We start from the raw sequence: 18294 nt of genomic DNA on the forward strand, positions 1-18294 counted from the left end.
TTTCACATCTCTCTCAAGTCTTCCAATAATGTCAGGGAAGAAGGTTTAGTCTGATGTTAATGTATCTTTAAAATCTCTCCAAAGCATGCTAATTTTCTTTTCTTTTCTTTTCTTTTCTTTTTAAACAAGAACAGGCTTTATAACTCAGGGTCCTCAGTAGGCAGTGATAGCTAGCTAGAATTTTAGTATCACTGTTGTACTATTATTGTTACTTTTCTTATTTGTTTCATGGTTTTATTTTTTATTGCCTTTTTGATTATTGCTATTTATGAAAAATGTTAGTGTTGCCATTGCTGTAATTCTCTTGTCCATTTCTTCATAGTTATAAGATTGCTGCTGAAGCTCCTGCCGTCACACCCAAATTGGAATTAAGGAGAAAGACAGGGTTCAGCCACTTTTGTCTCCTATTACCAGGAAAGCAAAAGACTTTTACATATTTTGCATTGATCAAAACTTGCTGCATGGCTACACATAGCAGTAAAAGAGGCTGAAAAAGTGGATGTTTGGCTGGATATATTGGTACCCCAAACTAATCAGAATTCTATCACCAAGAAAAAGGCATACATCCAGTGCTCTGTAACAAAAGTGTTTGCCACAGGCTGGGAATCCTTTGAATTTTCTCTTTAGTGTCTGCAAAGAGCAGGGATGGAAGTCAGAGATGTGGAATGATTTAAGGGAATTTAGCAAAAAGCCTGTTTCTCTTTACCTTGTTTACCACCAAGACAATCTCTTCCTCATAGTGTAGTAGAAAACTGACGAGTCATCATCACTCCTAAGGAACGATACACAAAAAAAACCAATATTGTCATAGTCTTACAGTGGTGGCAAGGAAATCTTATGGGTTTGTCCCCATTAGCTATTATAGCTCAGAGTGCTAAGCTAAAGAACCCCTCACCTTTTCAATCTACTGTGAAGAGGCTATATTTACTTACCTGCACATACCTCCAAATATGTACCCTAGAAATCAGATTTGAAGTCTTATAAATCCCAGAAATAGGAAGTTCCTATTTCAAGAACTACTTTTCAAATTAGTGTTTTAATTCAACAAGCATTTAGTGAGTGCCCACACTTCCCCAGGCACCTTCTTAAGTGCTGAGAATATAGGGGTGAACTGGACCCATAAGGCCCTGGAGTATATATCCTGGTGGGAGAGGAAGATAAAAGATCTGCAGAAAAACAGGAGCTCAGGAGGATTAACAGCTGAAATCAGGAGACAGACTTCTGGGCTTGAATACAAATTCTGCAGCTTCCTGGCTTTGTGTTTTGGGCAAATTACTTGCCTCTCTATGCCTCAGTTTCTCCATCTGTAAGATAATAAGAATAATTATAACTTCACAGAGTTACAGTGAGACTACTTTTTTGACTCATAATGATTAAACACAGCCATACTGAAGGGCCAGAACATTAAGATGTAGACAGTGTTTTAAAGGGTAAAAAATGGTGATGACAAATTACTACCCACCTCATTTGGTGGCTGAGTGTATTACATGGCTTAACGCATGTAAAGTGCTTAGAAATGTTGCTAGTATGGCCAGGCGCGGTGGCTCATGCCTATAATCCCAGCGCTTTGGGAGGCCAAGGCAGGTGGATCATGAGGTCAGGAGTTCAAGACCAGCCTGGCCAACATAGTGAAACCCTGTCTCTACTAAAAATACAAAAGATTAGCTGGACGTGGTGGCGGGTGCCTGTAATCCTAGCTACTCGGGAGGCTGAGGCAGGAGAATCTCTTGAACCTGGGAGGCAGAGGTTGCAGCGAACCGAGATTGTGCCACTGCACTCCAGCCTGGTGACAGAGTGAAACTCTGTCTCAAAAAAAAAAAAGTTACTAGGATGTAGTAAGTGCTCAGTAAATGTTAGCTATTATACTATTTCAAGTACTGGGTTTTTACTCGATGTCATGCAGTATTATACAAGGTCTCTAAAGATACTGAGGAGTCCTCAAGGCCAATTTTAACCAGCACGGTTGCCACATTCTTGTGCTTATAGTTGAAGATTTCTTCTTTCAGACACTTGCACAAAAGGATACTTCTAAAATGCATTTGCATTAGGTGGCGAATTTGATCCTGGGTATGAAAAACATTGAGATTTGAGAATAAAGGATAGTTAAGACTGAGGTTGCAATTACTAAAAAAAACCCCAACAGAGAGAAGTGAAGTCCTGCAATATCACGCACCCTCCCCCGACCCACTCGCTCTCCCCAGACACCCGCGACTGGCTATATTTTATCAGCATTTCCCACAAAGTCTAAAGGGAAAATACAGACCTGCGCTTTCATGGAAAGTATTCTCACTCTCACAACCAGAATCCCTGCCTTTAAATTTTTTTTTTTTCTTGGTTTTTAGATCTTTAACTTTTCCTTCAGCACTTCAGTACTCAACTTTTTGAAAGTCATCTTTTCTGAGGAATGATATTTCCTGGCACAATGTCATCTTTGTCAAGTGACTCAGTTTGATTTTTTTGTTTGTTAATATAAAGTGGCCCCAACTTACAGAGAAAAAGTGGGCTCTCGGTATCAGTTTGATGTCAGGGTTTTTCCATGTTTGAGAGGGAGCTTTAAATACCACTCGATTTGGAGATGTCTTCAGGCGAGCTCCAGTCCTCTGTCAAGATGCTTCTGGCCATAGTCCTTACCTCTGCCCTGCTCCTGTGCTCCGTGGCAGGCCAGGGGTGTCCAACCTCGACGGGGATCGTCAGGGACATCAACTTCCTCATCGACAAGATGCAGGTAGGCTGCAGGGGGCGCCCGTGGGAAAGACGGCTACTGACAAAGTGAAATATGTATGAGGATGAAAAAACTGGGGCTGACTAAAGGTTCTTATCTCTCTACCTACTTCAGGAAGATGCAGCTTCCAAGTGCCACTGCAGTGCTAATGTGAGTGAATGCTCTTTAAGAACTTTCCAAATGAATTTTAATTTTCACATCTAGAATCTTCACTCTGAAATTTCCCTTGCAGGTGACCAGTTGTCTCTGTCTGCCCATTCCTTCTGTAAGTAGAGTGAAAGAATATAATTCAGACCTTGGATTTTTTTGGTTTGATTTTAAGTAAAAATAAATTGCTTTATTTAATATTTAATGTTATACATTGTTGCTTAATTCAATTGTTATGATTAGCATTCCCTGTTAAAACCACATTGTTACAAATTATTCCCTTTTAAAACTAGGATCTTGAAATCCTATATTATGAACATTTCTTTGTATTTAGTTAACTTTATGCCTCTTGAGAAGTTTGAACACTTTTCAACATTAAGAAAAGAATCCTGAATATCTTTAGATAGGTGGCCATGTGCACAATTAAATAAAACTGGAACTAAGGATATAATAATTGCTATAGCTCATATCATATTGCTTTCTACCTCGTTTACTGATAACTGTAGAGTTGTGAAACAATGGAAATAAAAAGACTACTCCTTATCATTCATCTGGCATGATCTATGCGCTATACCTCCCTCTGCCTGCCTCCTCCCTTCCTCCCCTACCTCCCCGTCGTCTGTCTAGCTGATTACAGTGACTGTTGGTTTGAGTGCTGCCCTCTGGGCAGATAGAGGATCTGAGGTTTTGAGTGGAAGGAGGGCTTCCAGAGGGCCACTGCCCACTCTGGCAGGAAGGACGGGTGGCAGGAAAGTTCTCATTCCTATTTCAAACTCCTGGTTAGGGTGAGGAGGAGGCACTTCTCCAAGGTGCAGTGCTTTATTCTTTTCATGCAAGGCCTGGGGGAATCTGAGCTTCTTGCCCTGGCTAGGGTAAGACATCACACCCATCGCTGTCCATCCATTAGAGGAGAAGAGGCTAGAGTGCCTTCTGGGCAGGAACCAGGCAGACAGCACAGCCCCCGCCCCTCGGGGTACAGTCCGTGTTTTTAGCTGCTGCTGAAATACCAGCCTCATTCAATTGTCACATCCCATTAGCTGGTGTGGAAAGGCTTTTCCTTACTCTGCACTTTCAAACCTACAAGTCTTGAAGCCGGGAAGCACCCGTTGAAAAGAACAGTCAGAGCTGACTATTTCAGGGCCCGCAGCCCTCACGTTTCCTGGGTATAACATACAGGAAGTCTCCTCCAGGGGGTGTCACTATGGAAAAATGGCGTCCCCTTTAAATATGGAAGATCACTTCCTACATTGGCAAGGGACCTATCTAAAAATAATGCAAGTTTGAGTAATGGTGATTAAATAAAAATCATCTCTTATATTGCTCTTTGTGATGTATTTTCAAAGCTGTCCTCAGAATATTTCTTTTAATAAATCCTTACTATTTACCAGGACAACTGCACCGGACCATGCTTCAGGGAGGGACTGTCTCAGATGACCAATACCACAGTGCAAACAAGATACCCACTGATTTTCAATCGGGTGAAAAAATCTGTTGAAGTACTAAGGAACAAAAAGTGTCCCGTAAGTTTGTTTTCATATGTGATGTGTTCCCGTCGGTAATTTCTATGTGAATGGTGATGCCAACCCTGTTTGAACACAAAAGGATGATAAAGTTGGAATTGATACTTCAAGGTGGATAAAAGACATCTAAGAAATTTAATCAGAAGTAATATAATTAAAGTGAGATCCACTGAAACAATAGAATTAAAGTGAGATAGATCATTGTTCCCCCTAGTTTTAAAAAACACGCCGACAGAGCTATTTACTTCCTCTACTATGGAATAATGAAAGAATCCTTTCTGAGTGTAATTAGAAGCCACAATCTAGAGAATCAGGGATGTAGCTCACATATTACAAAATTATCCTAGAGATTCGATATACTAACTGAATGGATGTTGTTAAAAGGGATTTTTATTTTTCCTGTTGGTTAAGGAGGTTTTGTTTTGTTTTGTTTTGGAGACAGAGTCTGGCTCTGTTGCCCAGGCTGGAGTGCAGTGGTGTCATCTGAGTTCACTGCAGCCTCTGCCTCCTGGGTTCAAGTGATTCTCCTGTCTCAGTCTCCTAAATAACTGGGATTACAGGTGCATGCCACCATACCCGGCTAATTTTTGTATTTTTAGTAGAGATGCGGTTTCACCATGTTGGCCAGGCTGTTCTCCAACTCCTGAACTCAAGTGATTTGCCCGCCTTGACCTCCCAAAGTGCTGGGATTAGAGGTGTGAGCCACCATGACTGGCCTGGATTAAGGAGGTATTTAAAGGGCAATGCACCCAGGTCAAGGTGGAAGCTTGCCACTCATCCTGAATGCCCATCCACACATTCTTTTCTTCAGCATATACCCTAGTCCCTGACAGCAGAGTGGGATGGCAAGTTGGGTAGAGGCGACCTCCCTCCCTTTTTTGGGTATTAGCATCTCCACACAAGATCCTAGAAGTCTGAAAGCCCTGAGCTCAACTGTTTAACTGCATGTGTTTCTACCATCAATGGCACCTAGTTCTAAGTGCTTAATATATGCTGTCTCACTGAATAAATACATACCTTAGGGACAGTTATTCAATTTATCAGTCTCAGTGAGGTTAACTAATTTGCCTAAGGCTGCATATTTAATAAGTGGTAGAGCGGAGATTTGAACTCAGGTCTGTGTGACCTCAGAGCCCCACTCTAGCCACTGTACTGTCAAATGACCTTGGAAACACAACCTAAAAGGATAATGATACAATGTTAGGCCTCAAAGAGTCCCCAGAAAGGCTTTCTCTAATGGGGAGATTTAGGGTCACTTAATAGGGGTGTGTGTGTGTGGTGTGTGTGTGTGTGTGTGTAAAGAGCCCTGAAATCCAACTTGAGGTCAACCACCTATGTTGTCTTTACACCACGTGAGCTAGCCTGAACCTGCCCATCTATTTGCTCTGGGTATCAAGCCCCTTCCCTTCCCATCCCCACACTCCTCACCACCGACTCTGGCTCTTGGCAGGTTGGCTCCTGGGGCTGCCTGGCTCTACATCATTTGAGTCTCTCTGTCCTTATCAACTTTCATCCCCACAGAATTTTTCCTGTGAACAGCCATGCAACCAAACCATGGCAGGCAACGCGCTGACATTTCTGAAGAGTCTCCTGGAAGTTTTCCAGAAAGAAAAGATGAGAGGGATGGGAGGCAAAATATGAAGATGAAATATTATTTATCCTATTTATTAAATGTAAAACGCTTTCTCTTTAAGTTGCTACAATTAAAAAATCAAGTAAGCTACTCTAAATCAGTATCAGTTGTGATTATGTGTTTAAAAGTGTATGTCTTTATTTTGAAATAAATACATATGGGGGAAATGACAGGAGCTGGTCTCTAGGCGATTATTCATCTCTTGCTGCTCAGAACAAAGAAAGCTACAAGTGTTGTTAAGGGGAAGAACAGATCAGAGACTCCTATGGTGATAAGACTCCTGATGCTGAATACAGACCCTCAGACTCAGAGGCTGTAGCTGGGGCTGCAGGGGAGGCTGCAGGGAGCAGTTACAAAGAATGTCTGTGGAGACTGTCTGAGGGTTGCTGCTAGGGGAGGCTGAAGGCGTGTCTGAGGGAGGGAGCCCTGGAGCACTGGTAAGAGGGCTACGGTCCTGAGAAACTGGCCATGTGCCTGAAATAGGAGAAGGCAGCAGTTTGGAGGTGGGAGACTGCTCAAGAATGTGGGCGTGCAGAATAAATGCTTAATAATTAAGTGCTTAACCCCCTAGTTATGGTAGGAAGTGGATACTATTATTACGTGTTTTTGTTCTATATATACTGAAACCAAAGCTTAGAAAGTCTCGATGGCATTTCCAAGATCCCACAGGTGGTGAGATTTAGAAGAAGGTTTCACCCCTAGTCTCTGCTTCCAAACCCTTTGCTGTTTGCATTCTGCCCCTTTATTATTCTCTTTATACCAAGGGTATAAGGGTGTACATTGTGCTTCTTCCAACCACAGCCTGAGGGTAAAACAGACCCATCATAATTGCAGTCCACACTCTCATATCCAGAAACCTAGGGAGTCAGATAGGTTTCAGAATTCAAGCTTTTTAGCCTTTTAGAAAGTTAAAACAATCCATGTGCCATATATTACATAACACCCACAGCAGGGCCTGGGGCAAGTTTCCATAATTAAACATATCAATCCCGCAGCAGTCACTGAAATGGTCAAGTTTTGTAGCCAAATAAGTCCTAACAAATCTTGAGTTTTCACAGTTGTTTGTATTTCAGAATAATGAGAAGAAATTGGTAAGCTACATTAACAAAACAGCCTTTCTCTAGCTCATGCCCTACTTACCCAGGGAGGCGGTGGGGGGCACTCTCTCCAAGACATTTTATCTGGGGCTGGGCTGGGTGTCTTCAGGAGGGATAGAGGTTTCTGCAGCTTCCTGGACAGCCTGCCACATGGAGTTCCAGATCGCAGCTGCAGGACCTTCTCTTCTCCTCTCCTCCGTGTGGGTTTTCTGAATGACTGGCCCCAGACATAGTTGAATCATGTGTCACTGTGGTTTACCACCTGCAGCATGGGGAGACACCAGCCCGAGCAGAATCACAGCAGGAACAGATGCTGATGGTTGGTGATGGTTTCAGAATACAACTCGGAAATGCAACGTGTTGCTGGAGGAGATGGGCAGAGACGAGCTTACACTCACCGATGCAGATTAATCACCAGCATAGCTTGGTGCTTTCCCTCAGCTTTTCTGCAAAAGTCACATAACCTGCAGTGTTCCCGCCTGCAGGCAAGCTCCAAGGAGGGTTCACTTACAGTGAAGTGCGCAATAATTATCATCTTCTCTGTGCCAGGAGAATTGAGATTCATCAAGAAGTCACCCTGGAGAAAGGAGAACTAACATTTATTGTTTACTCTGTACCAGGCACTCTGCTAAGCCTATTTTGTAGAATATCTGGTTGGATCCTCACAACAACCCCATGAGATATTTATATAATTGTTGTATGTAATTTTTCCCACTGCACAAATGAGATAAGTAGGCCCAACAAGGTTGCATAACTTGGCCAGAAGCACGTTGCTCGCAAGCGGTGAAGTTGCTACCCTCTCCAGGTTGCCAGGCCCCAGGCAGAGTTGTTTCCGGTAGATTCCAGATCAAAGGACACACTGCAGGTCAAAGCCAAGCGAAGATGTGGCCAGCCATAAAGCTGGCTTGCCCATCTATCCATCCATCCCTTCCTCTATACATCATCCAGTTGGAAGCAGGAAGACGCTGTGATGTTTCAACCTCACAGTTCCTCTCCTCCCATTATCACATTATCACCCTGCTTCATCGACCCCAGACCAAGACCTCCCTTTCTCTGCAAGGGGAGGCCTCAGCAGAAACTCAAAGAGGACCCAAAATACTTCATTCTTTATTTTTATTACTTTAAAAAGATGGCTTTAGCCAGGCACAGTGGCTCATGCCTAAAATCCCAGCACTTTGGGAGGCTGACGCAGGCAGATCACTTGAGTCCAGGAATTTGAGATCAACCTGGTCAATATCGTGAAAGCCAATCTCTACGAAAAATACAAAACTTAGCTGGGTATGGTGATGTGCAACTGTAGTCCCAGCTACTCTGAGTCTGAGATGGGAGGATTGCTTGAGCCTAGGAGGTTGAGTGTGCAGTGAGCCATGACTGCACTGCTACACTCCAGCCTGGGTGACAGAGCAAGATCCTATCTTAAAAAAAAACAAACAACAACAACAACAACAACAAACAGATGGCTTCATTAGATATGCTTCATATACCATATGCAGTACAATTCATCCATTTGAAGAGTATAATTCAATAGATTTTAGTACATTGGCAGGGTTGTGCAACCATCCCTCTTTATACTGTATCATATTATCTGTAAATAGAGGTAATTTACTTCCCTTTTTCCAATTTGGATGCCTTTTCTTTCATTTTCTTGGCTAATTTCTGGCTAGAACCTCCAATACAATGTTGAATAGAAGTGGTGAGAGTAGATATTCTTGCTTTGTTCCTGATTTTAGTGAGAAAGGATCCAGTCACTCACAATTAAATATTAATATGATGTGAGCCGTGGACTTTTCATAAATGCTTATTATCAGACTGAGAAAATTCATTTATTCTCGTCCATTGAACACTTTTATCTTGAATGAGATTGGACTGTGTCAGATGTATTTTCTGCACTTATTGGTATAGAGGTTATTGATACAGAGGTTAATTCTCGGCTTTAGAATTTCCAACGGTAACTCCTTGGACTATGGAAGAAGAGTCAGAGAGGAGAGGATGATGGCAGACACTGTTGAGTTCCCTGGAGAAGAGCTCTCTGCCTGGCCACCAGCAGAGCCTCGGGGTAGAGGGCAGCACTCCTGGGGAGGGCGAGGGGGGCGTGTAGAAAACCGAGAGTGAAGGGCACATGAGCCACATTCTCTGACTGCCCTGTGAGATGACATGAAAAGAGAATGCCTCTCGCCACCACATCTAAGGTTTGGTATAGGGAGGACCATCCATAGGCCCTAGGAAGCTGGGCTTAATGCAGCCCCCTGAATAGTTTCAATGGAGAAACCAAAGATTTTCACCCAGGGCAGAGAGGGGCACTGATGTGTCCTGGAGGATGGTAAGGCTGGAGAGACCTTGGGACGGGCATATATGGCATGCTCAGACCAAGGACAGGGACCAAATGGGACTGAAGATGTGTCTACAGAAGCCACCGTGGAGGGAAAGCCACGCCCAGGACTAGCCGGGAGGAACACCAGGGTAGGACAGAGCACCTCCCAGAACCCTGAAGCCTCTCCCTGAATCCCAAGCCTCCCAGATCTAAAGTCAACCCCAGGGGAAGGTGGAGAAGGAAAAAATCTTGAACTGGGCATTTAACTTGGAATTTCGAAGTTTTACCCTGAAATGACAAAATTATTTTTTCTGTCATCAACTTGAAAAAAAAAATCAATTTAGTTAACAAAAAATAAAGAAATCTTCATTTATTTGCTACAGACCTGAGGATGTGATTGAATCACTCAACAGACACTAATAAGTGCGCAGTGAGGAGCACGTGTTGGACTCAGTGTGCGGTTGAGGAAGGAGCTACTGCTGTCCTCGGGATCCACGGGTGCAGGAGCCGGGAGAAACCTGGTCGGTGGTGAGAGGAGACCGGAGGCACGGGGGCATGGTACTTGAGACTGGAGGGAGTGGCTGAGCCCAGAGCTCACGGGCCCCTCCCCATCCTAAGCCAGAGGAGCAAGGCAACGTTTCACTGGATGGTGTCTGGCTCCCTGGTGCTCATGGTCTGGACTTCTCTGGACCAAACATTATCTTGGAAACTTCTTTGATGCCAGCCTAGTAGAGTGGGCATTGGGGATCAGACCTTGGAGGGCTTGAACCAGTGACTCATGAGGCATCCCAAGCATCAGAAGAACCACGTCATTGTCTGCACCATCCTGGCCCACGCTTGCTAATTGATGTCCACTTGGAGGTCCAAAGGCCAAACCTCTGCAGCTCTCAGGGCTTCACATGCAGAGATGAGGCCCAGGGAACACTAGTCACCCTGTGTTCACCTCCTGGAAAAAGCAAACAACCCAGATTCAGAGAAGAAGGCAGGCAAAGAACAGAAACCAGAAAAATCACACACCCCCCCCTTCCTCCAAACCCTATGTTTTGCACTTTACAGTTTACGAAAACACTTTTGCACTTGATTGTTATGGAAGCTGTGCAAAGGAGGTAAGGGAGACCAGTGTGGCCATTTTACAGACGGCTCAGGGGGCATCGATGCCTGCAAGAGCACACAGGTAGCCGATGGCCCACATGAAACTGGAACCCAAGGGGAAGGTCTCCCTAGTGTGAAGTTCTTTCCACCACAGAGAAGGAAAAGGGCAACACCAAGGGAGATGGTGATGCCCAGGAAACAGGAAGAGAAGTGTCACGGGGTCCAGGTGCTCTCATCACAGGGCCAAGGTCGTGCACTCCCAGACGCGGACTCCTGCAGAGGGTTTAGTTGACCTCTGCTGCCACCAAGCGGCCGTTCTGAGGGTATCAGCCTTTGGGTGAGGGATATATACATAATATATGTGTAAACAGTTCAAAACTACTTTCATAGAACACTAAGATGTTATCTGCATAGAATACTAAGATGTTATCTGCTCTTTTCAATCTTATTTCTCACAAGTGTACAATGGAGTTTCCCAAAGGCTATATTGCAAGTGATAACCCATTGACTAAAAGCAAAAGGAGACAGGGGAACACAATTGCCCTCTGTTTAAGCCAGACTTAGCTGCAAAAAGGGAAAACAACACAAGTCTTCTCATTAATTACGTTGGTTTAGAAAGAATCGTTATTTTCATAGAATGTTATTTATGTTAAAATGTCATGGGTTTATTATTATACCTAAATGGATAAATATTTTTGAAATTCTGTTTGAATTTCCAGTAAATGTTGGTAAATATATAAGCAGATGTTCTTTGAGGCCCTTAATAATTTTCAGGAGTGAAAGGGGCTGCTGAATGGTAATGGTTTTTGTTCTTCTTTTCATCGTTCCTAGTAAGGCAAATTGGCCAACCTTGAAACCCTCCAACTCCAGGACACAGACACCAAAGCTGGTGCTTGGCTTGGAATTCTGTTTTGTTTTCATCCTTCTTAAAAATAGGATTCCATTTGTTTAAAGACTTTCCTGACCATGACACAGAAATTAATGCTGGGTACTAAGCTCTCTGAGGGCAGAGTCCCTGCCATTTTCACCCAGTGCCTGTAGCACTGGGAACAGACTACACACGTTCTCTCTCTCTCTCTCTCTCTCTCTCCTCTCTCTCTCTCTCACACACACACACACACACACACCACACACACACACACATTTGGTTAAATAGAAGCATAATGTGTTGATGGAGGAAAACTCACAAGCTATTGGCCCCAACTATTCCACGAGATTGCCCTCTCTAGAAAAATCTAAGAGGAAGTAGATCCGTTGCTGGCTGACCCCTCCCAGATCTGGCTACTACAAGAGATTTGTTTGGGTTGGAGCCGAGTTTCTTCATTAAAGCCAAGTTTAATTCATTGCAGCCCAGGTGCTCCTGGGTGAGAGTGAGAGTGTAGAAAATGTGCTGAGGCAGTGTCTGCCCAGCATGCAGGAGGTCAGGGAGGGGAGGGGCTGTTACTCAGAGCCGGGCTGAGGCTGGGTAGCGAGGCAGAGCCAGCCTGCAGCCTGAAAAACAAGTGCCCAGCAGGGAGCCCTAGCTCTGCAATAAGATGTGCTTTTATTTTAAGAAATTATAAAAACTATATGCTTGCTGTAAAAAAATTAAAACATTACAGTAATCACCATCATCAAATCACCATCATTATAGTGATATACAAAGAAATCACCATCATCAAAGTAGGAACTGAAAGCCTTCTCCCAATCCCACATCCCAGAAATAGCCACTATTAAATTTGGTGTGTATCCTTCAAGGGTTTTTCAATGCCCATGTAATTACCCATATATGATATGCATTTTAAAATGAAAATGAATAACATCATATATGTTATTCTGCCCCTCCATTTCTGCACTTAAAATGTCACTGACATATTTCCATGACAATATATGTAAGATCTACCTCATTCTTTTTAGTGGCTGTTTGTTTAACCCCCTCTTCTATTGACAGGCATTTGGAAAGTTTCTCAGTTTTCATTATTACAAACAATTCTCAATTAACATGGTCATGCTTGCATTTTTGCCCATTAATTTATGCTTCCTTTATTCTAAACCCTGCTCATTCTTGCTGCTATGCTGAATCTAAGGATTGGGAAGACTCAGCTCTGAAGATGGGCACAGGCCAGTGAGAAATAGAGGGTGCACAGGCATGCCTGTAGCACAGGGAGGGACACAGTGCCAGAGGGGTCATGTCGGTGGAAGGACCATGGATGCTGCTAGGGGAGAGAGAGAGAGAATCAAGGAAGCCCTAATATCTAAAGGCTTAAAGCATCTGAGCTGGGTTGAAAACAGGGAGCATTCCTGTTCCTGGTAACGCCAGGGATAAGAGTGTCCTATAGGTTAAAGAAAAGCACAGAGGCAGGGAAGCCTGGAGGGTGTTGGGTAGACAAGCAACTGGCCCAGCAGGCTTGTTGGATCACTTGGGAACTCATTAAGCAACATTTAAACTCCCATTATATGCCTGGCACTGGATGGGATGGGGGAAATGATGGGAGCACAGGGAACCAGGACCAGAGCAATGGGAGGTGAGTCCAGAAAGGCAGTTCTGATGTGGTTGATGGGAGGCCTTCATTAGCAGTTTCAGACTCCATACGTATGTGTCCCAACAACTTTGTCCTTTTTTACACCACAAAATAGCCATCATTGTGGCTGCTGGTGATGTTCCCTGGGTTGGACAGCAGGGGAGTGTAGCCTCAGGAAGATTATCAAATGGGATTGGCGGTAAAGTCCTGAACTGCAGCTTAGGTATGTTGGAGCCTCGGTTTTTTCATCTGTAAACTGGATCAGCAATGCTTCTCTCTGCTTCCCTCCTCCTACAATCAAAAGGTGCCATGATGATTAATAGAAACTAGGAAAGGCTCAGACACCTGAAGAAGGTGGTTGCTGCATCTCAGCCTCATCAGGAGCACCCAGTAGAAGACCCTAGTTGGCCTTGTGGACACAGCACCACTTCTAATCAAACTGTGCAAGCATACCTAGCACCAGGAAATGGTCCAGTTGAGGCAGACTTAAGAAATACATTCTAGGATGTGTTAGAGCAGAGACTTTAAGTCTACCCAGGGATGAACCAGGTACCAGAAGCATCTCTTCACTCACATCCTCCATGCCCGCCCAGGCCCAGTGATGCTGGAGCAGACAGGCAGGCTGGTCTCTCCCATCAATAAAGCCTCTCCACTGCACCAGAATGATGTGCCACTGAAGTCCCTCGTGGCTGTCCCCAGCACCAAGGTCAGCATCTGCTCAGCAAATGTTTGATGACTGAACAAATGAATAAATGTCCCACTGCAGGAGGGTGGGAAGCTTGAACTGTAACCTGCAGAGATCCTCAGGGGACCCTGCAGTCCCAGGGGCTGTGAAGGAGAAAGATTGAGGAGGACATGCTGAGGGTTTTATTTCAAGCAGGGAACCCTCCGCTCCAGTAACAGGTTTCACACCGAAGAGACAGAATACTTTCAACTCTTTTGCACCATAGCATTGCTTTGGTCTTGGGTCTAGTAAGGCAGAGATTTTTCTGAGACATGGCCCAAATCACTCAAAGGCAGGGGGTGGTGGGGGAACAGGGTAGTGGAGAAACCAAGGAAGATCTTTTCAAGGGAAAGAAAAAAGAACAAATTTGAGGACATTTCCTTCACTGGGATGTAAGCCAGGGATGGCAAATAGATTCATTTCGTATGGCAGTTCTGCGCAGCTGGTGGTGGCTGCCGGGGCACTGTGCTGAGAAAGACTCTGAGGCGCCACTCGGCTCATCAAGAAAGGGCTCTATGATTGACTAGGAATGCTTGTTGTGGGCACAGAATTGGGAGAGGCTGCAGGGACACAAGCCACATAACAGCAAAATAGCAATGGCCTCCCCATGCAGCTCTAGTAAGGAATAAAATTTAGAACAATGAAGTCACTCTGGAAACCAGACTGTGGATCAAGTATTTTGTTTTGTTTTGTTTTGTTCTCTATGTAAAAATAAGGCCCAGAGGGTGCCCACCCCAACCAAGCCCAGGGCCAGCCTGCCTGAAGCAAGTCAGTAACGTGCGCCACTGCTCAGGGTGGGGAACCCCTAGAAGGTTTCTGTCCCTTATCACCCTTTTCAATGGCTATGCCCTCCCCGCCGACCTTAGGGATCTGCGAAAAAAGAAGCCAGGCTGCCCCCGCTCAGTTTCTCACCTCACCTGTGTGGAGGGGGGTTTCCCTCTGGGCCTGCAACATCCACAGAGGCCTGAACAGAGCGAGAGAAATGACAGTGGCCAAGAGCCTCTTGGAAGCCAGGCAGGGGCATCTGACAGAGAAACAATGTGAAGAGGTTTTTAATGCTTTTATTTTGAAACTTAGAGCCAACTCCACCTCTTCCATGAATTCAGAGTGAGTTTACAATGGCCATGGGGGGAGGATCTATTTTACTCCAGTTTTGTTTTGTTCTGTTCGTTTTTTTGTTACCAGGTGCGAGTCCAAAGCTGAAATAGTTGGTGATCAGTTGACCAATGGTCAGTTGAATGCCTCCAAGGCAGGAGCTCCGCTGCCCCAGCTGGGGTGGGGATCAGAATGCTTGCAGTTGTGAAGGAAGGAAGGGGTTCTGAGGACAGCCTGCTTGGCTGAAAGCCCACCTGGCGGAGAGTCTTTCTCTTCAGTAAATTCACACCATGGGTTCTGCAGACACTGTTAGCATTGACCTGTTAATGGGATGAGGCCCTGGGAAAAAGGAGGAAAGACAAGAACATCATCTAACAGGAGTCTTAAAATCTTGGATCTTGGGGTCAAACAACCCATTTGGAGACTGGGTTTGTGAAGCACCAAGAGGCAAAGTACAGAGTGGCAGAGGCTCTCAGGGTTACCGGGGCTATTTGTAAATGTTCAAAAAAGGTATCATAAGAGGACTATGTCTTCTTTCCTTGAAAATCAGTTTTCCTGAAACTGCAAGTAGCCTTATGAGATCTGGAGCACGCATGTCAGGACAGAGGGCAGACCAGCATTATTCTAGGAAGCTCTGGAGGTTGGTCTTGGACAGGTGGATGGTAGAGTTGGATTCATGAGCCATAGACAAGTTTGAGAACCAGCCACTGATGAGTGGGCTGGATGCTACTTCTACCACCAAAGGCCACTGATCTTCCCGCATGGGACTTGGGGACGCTGGGGGAGATCTCTGTGCCTGGTTGCTGGAAGGCACCTGGCAGCTGCTGGGAGCTGGGTGATCTATCCCCTGCAGGCTCTTAGAAACAATTCTCAAGTCATCCCTGTTATCTGTACCCAGGAACTCTTGAGATGGTCCCCATCCCGCCACTTCTTAGGGACGGCTTGACTCCCTAGATCTCTAATATACATCATCTCACTCTGTCCTGGGTCTAGACAATGAGGGAGGCATTCAAAGAGTGGGTGTGACTGCTATCTGAGCATGGCCTGCCCCAAATCTCAGAGCTACTTGGTAAATTAAAATCCAGTCTTATTAACAGGCCTTGGTGTTTTGGGGTTAAAACAGGAAGTTGAATGCCATGGGCAAGACTTGTTTAAGATGAATCTGCAGACCAGTGGCTGGGAACCTCACTCTCCCACCAGGAGGCAACAAACTCCTCCCTGCCTTAGAAGTCCTCCCTGCTGAGGGAGACAGACGTCCATGCCCCTTGCAAGAAAGAGCGCTTTCAGAAAGGAAAGCTTCCAATTGGGTTGGTCACTGCTTGTGAAAGGCTAAATGCAGGACAATCGTGATTGGGTTGCTAGAAAGTTCCTTCTTTGTACTGAAGCAGTTAATCACCAGGGTGGTCGCAGTGGCAGGTACGACAGGTTGGGCAGGCATCCAGCCACTCTGGGATCTGGGAGGTCTTGGCATTAAAACCATCTTGTAGCTGAAGATTTCATGACATGGGAAAATGGTCCCAAACTACTGAATGGGAAAAGAGGACTGTAAAACACTGTGGAGAGTAGGATCCCAATTTGAAAATACACATAAGATAAATTTGGAAGAATAATAACAAGGTCTTGTGATGACAGGTCTTATTATTTTGTTCTTTCTGTTTATTTAAATTTTCTATTTTTTCTACAATAAAAATGCATGACTTTTATTATAGGATGTTTAAGAAATTACTTTTCTCTTAAAGAGAGCACAGCTTTAAGAATAAGACAAATTCCTTCCCTGTCCTGGATGCCACCCAAATGCAGTAACTCTTCACTCAAGATGTTGAATTATACAAACTGTGTTGCTACCCTTTTCCTTTTATAAGAAAGGGCAAATAGCCAGAAAAGCTGTGAATGTTGCTGCTTTAGCAAAAAGTGGAGAGCATTTTATTTGAAGCCAGCTTCTGGGGCTTGTCCTGGGCTAACTACGGTCAGCCTGGTTGGTCAGGCCCCCTCCCTTTGTCCAGGTTCTGGCACCACCCGTGCACCCCAGCAGGGCTCTGCCATCCTGAGAACGCCCCTGCCAGCTCACATGGGGAGGCAGCAGTGAGGTTTTATAGACAAAGAACATCCTTCCTAGGAGAATTTGTGCTAACCAAGACTCATGTCAAATGGCTTCTTAGTCGACTAGAAAGTTCAGTCCACACCCACTTTGTCTTCTGAGCTTTGCAGGTAGCCAGTGTGGGGCCAGACAATGAGGAAGAAAAAGCACAGGGAGGAAGAGGAGGCCTGAGGGAATATGGGGGGTTGGTCATCCACCCATCCGACGACACTGCTGAGTGGTCCTTTGTGTGCCGGGCTCTGTGCCAGGCACCATTAGTGCAAACGTAGGGACAGTACGGCAGCCCCGCCTGGGGAGTGAGGGCGTCCTCTGGCATTTAGGATGCAGTGGGGGTGGGGGTGGGGGATGGTCTGCAGAAGGCACGACTCGCCCCAGCTGAGAAAGCAAGCCGGCAATCCGGGAGGAGGAGACTTCTACAGCCTGGATGACAAAGAGCTGGTGAAGCCAAGGACAAGTGGGAAAGGAGCGAAAAGAGGATGTCAGGCAGAAGGGACAGCCTGAGCAAAGACCTAGGGGCGAGAGAGAGGGCTGGACATTGAGAACAGTGGTGAGGGGTGAGGCCAGCGGAAGCAGGGTGAGGGCTTTATCTAGAGGGCAATGGGGAGCCAAGGAGGGCATGTGAGCATGGGAGTCAGATTTCTGTCTTTCGAAGAGTCCTTAGGCTACAGTGATCTTTCTGCAATGAGAAAGAAAAAGAGGGTATGGGAGGCAAAGAATGGTGGCAGAGAACTGTCCTCTGGGGCTCTGGGAGCCTGTGGGTGGCTCTCAGAGTCAGGCCCTGCAGTTCAGTAGGGAGGTGGGGAGATGGTGCCCCCTGCAGGTATCCTGGTTGCAGTCCTAACTTGTGAGCCTGGGTCATTGCGTCTGCACAGTGAAGGTAAAAGTGCTTCTCTGCAAGGGCTGTTGAAGCTACTGGATGGGAAAATGGAGAGGCGAGCTGTCTGGAAACAGGTATACTCTGTGCCAGACTCGGTCCCTGGGGACCCAGCACACCACCAGTCACTGGTGGGCATTTCTCAACTGCTGTTTGATGACAAGAAGGGTGGCAGCTCTAGCCCCAGCTTACCACAGATTAGATATGTGATAAACCACAGGACATTTCAGAAGGCCACAACATTCTCATGACCAAAACAAAAAAAAAAAAGAGTTTCAAGTTCCTGGGAGGTACAATTGGCTGGGATGGAAGCACACTGACCTGGCACTCATGGAGTCGTCACTGCGTGGTCCCCGCGGATAGCCTGCAGCGACAGCTCGTACCCAAGGAACATGGCCGCGCTCATGGGGAAGCCCCGCACCGCATTCACAGTGATGCCTCTGAAAAACACCTTTGCACAGGGGCCCGGTTATTGCAGGG

General features: G+C 45.5%; 2 protein-coding genes across 3 annotated transcripts in view; one reads left to right on the forward strand and one right to left on the reverse strand.

Annotated features, from left to right (window-relative positions):
• Positions 1–2444: 2444 nt before the first annotated feature.
• IL9 (interleukin 9) lies at positions 2445–6175 on the forward strand. The gene is made up of 5 exons (XM_033178635.1): positions 2445–2725; positions 2837–2872; positions 2955–2987; positions 4258–4389; positions 5911–6175. Exons 1-5 carry the CDS (start codon positions 2576–2578, stop codon positions 6028–6030), a joined length of 471 nt encoding a protein of 156 aa, XP_033034526.1. The 5' UTR covers positions 2445–2575; the 3' UTR covers positions 6031–6175.
• Positions 6176–9774: 3599 nt separating this feature from the next.
• SLC25A48 (solute carrier family 25 member 48) overlaps positions 9775–18294 on the reverse strand; it is a 53559-nt gene continuing 45039 nt past the window's right edge. Inside the window, exons 7-8 of one of the 2 annotated variants that reach the window (XM_033181154.1) lie at positions 18136–18265; positions 9775–10376 (exon numbers count right to left, since the gene is read on the reverse strand). In XM_033181154.1, the coding sequence (XP_033037045.1) occupies positions 18143–18265 (123 nt within the window). In that variant the 3' untranslated portion in view covers positions 9775–10376; positions 18136–18142. Of the gene's footprint in view, positions 10377–14794; positions 15182–18135; positions 18266–18294 lie in introns of those variants that run through there. The other variant, XM_033181153.1, reaches the window with a different exon arrangement.

This window comes from Trachypithecus francoisi, unplaced genomic scaffold, assembly GCF_009764315.1.
Source record: "Trachypithecus francoisi isolate TF-2019V2 unplaced genomic scaffold, Tfra_2.0 Lachesis_group2, whole genome shotgun sequence".
NCBI lineage: Eukaryota > Metazoa > Chordata > Mammalia > Primates > Cercopithecidae > Trachypithecus > Trachypithecus francoisi.

Bases quoted from the DNA above. Each gene is read 5' to 3' on its own strand.
- IL9 (XM_033178635.1), top strand. From the start codon at position 2,576: ATGTCTTCAGGCGAGCTCCAGTCCTCTGTCAAGATGCTTCTGGCCATA. The intron at 2,726-2,836 runs GTAGGCTGCAGG...TACCTACTTCAG, and splicing joins TCCTCATCGACAAGATGCAG to GAAGATGCAGCTTCCAAGTG. The intron at 2,873-2,954 runs GTGAGTGAATGC...TTTCCCTTGCAG, and splicing joins AGTGCCACTGCAGTGCTAAT to GTGACCAGTTGTCTCTGTCT.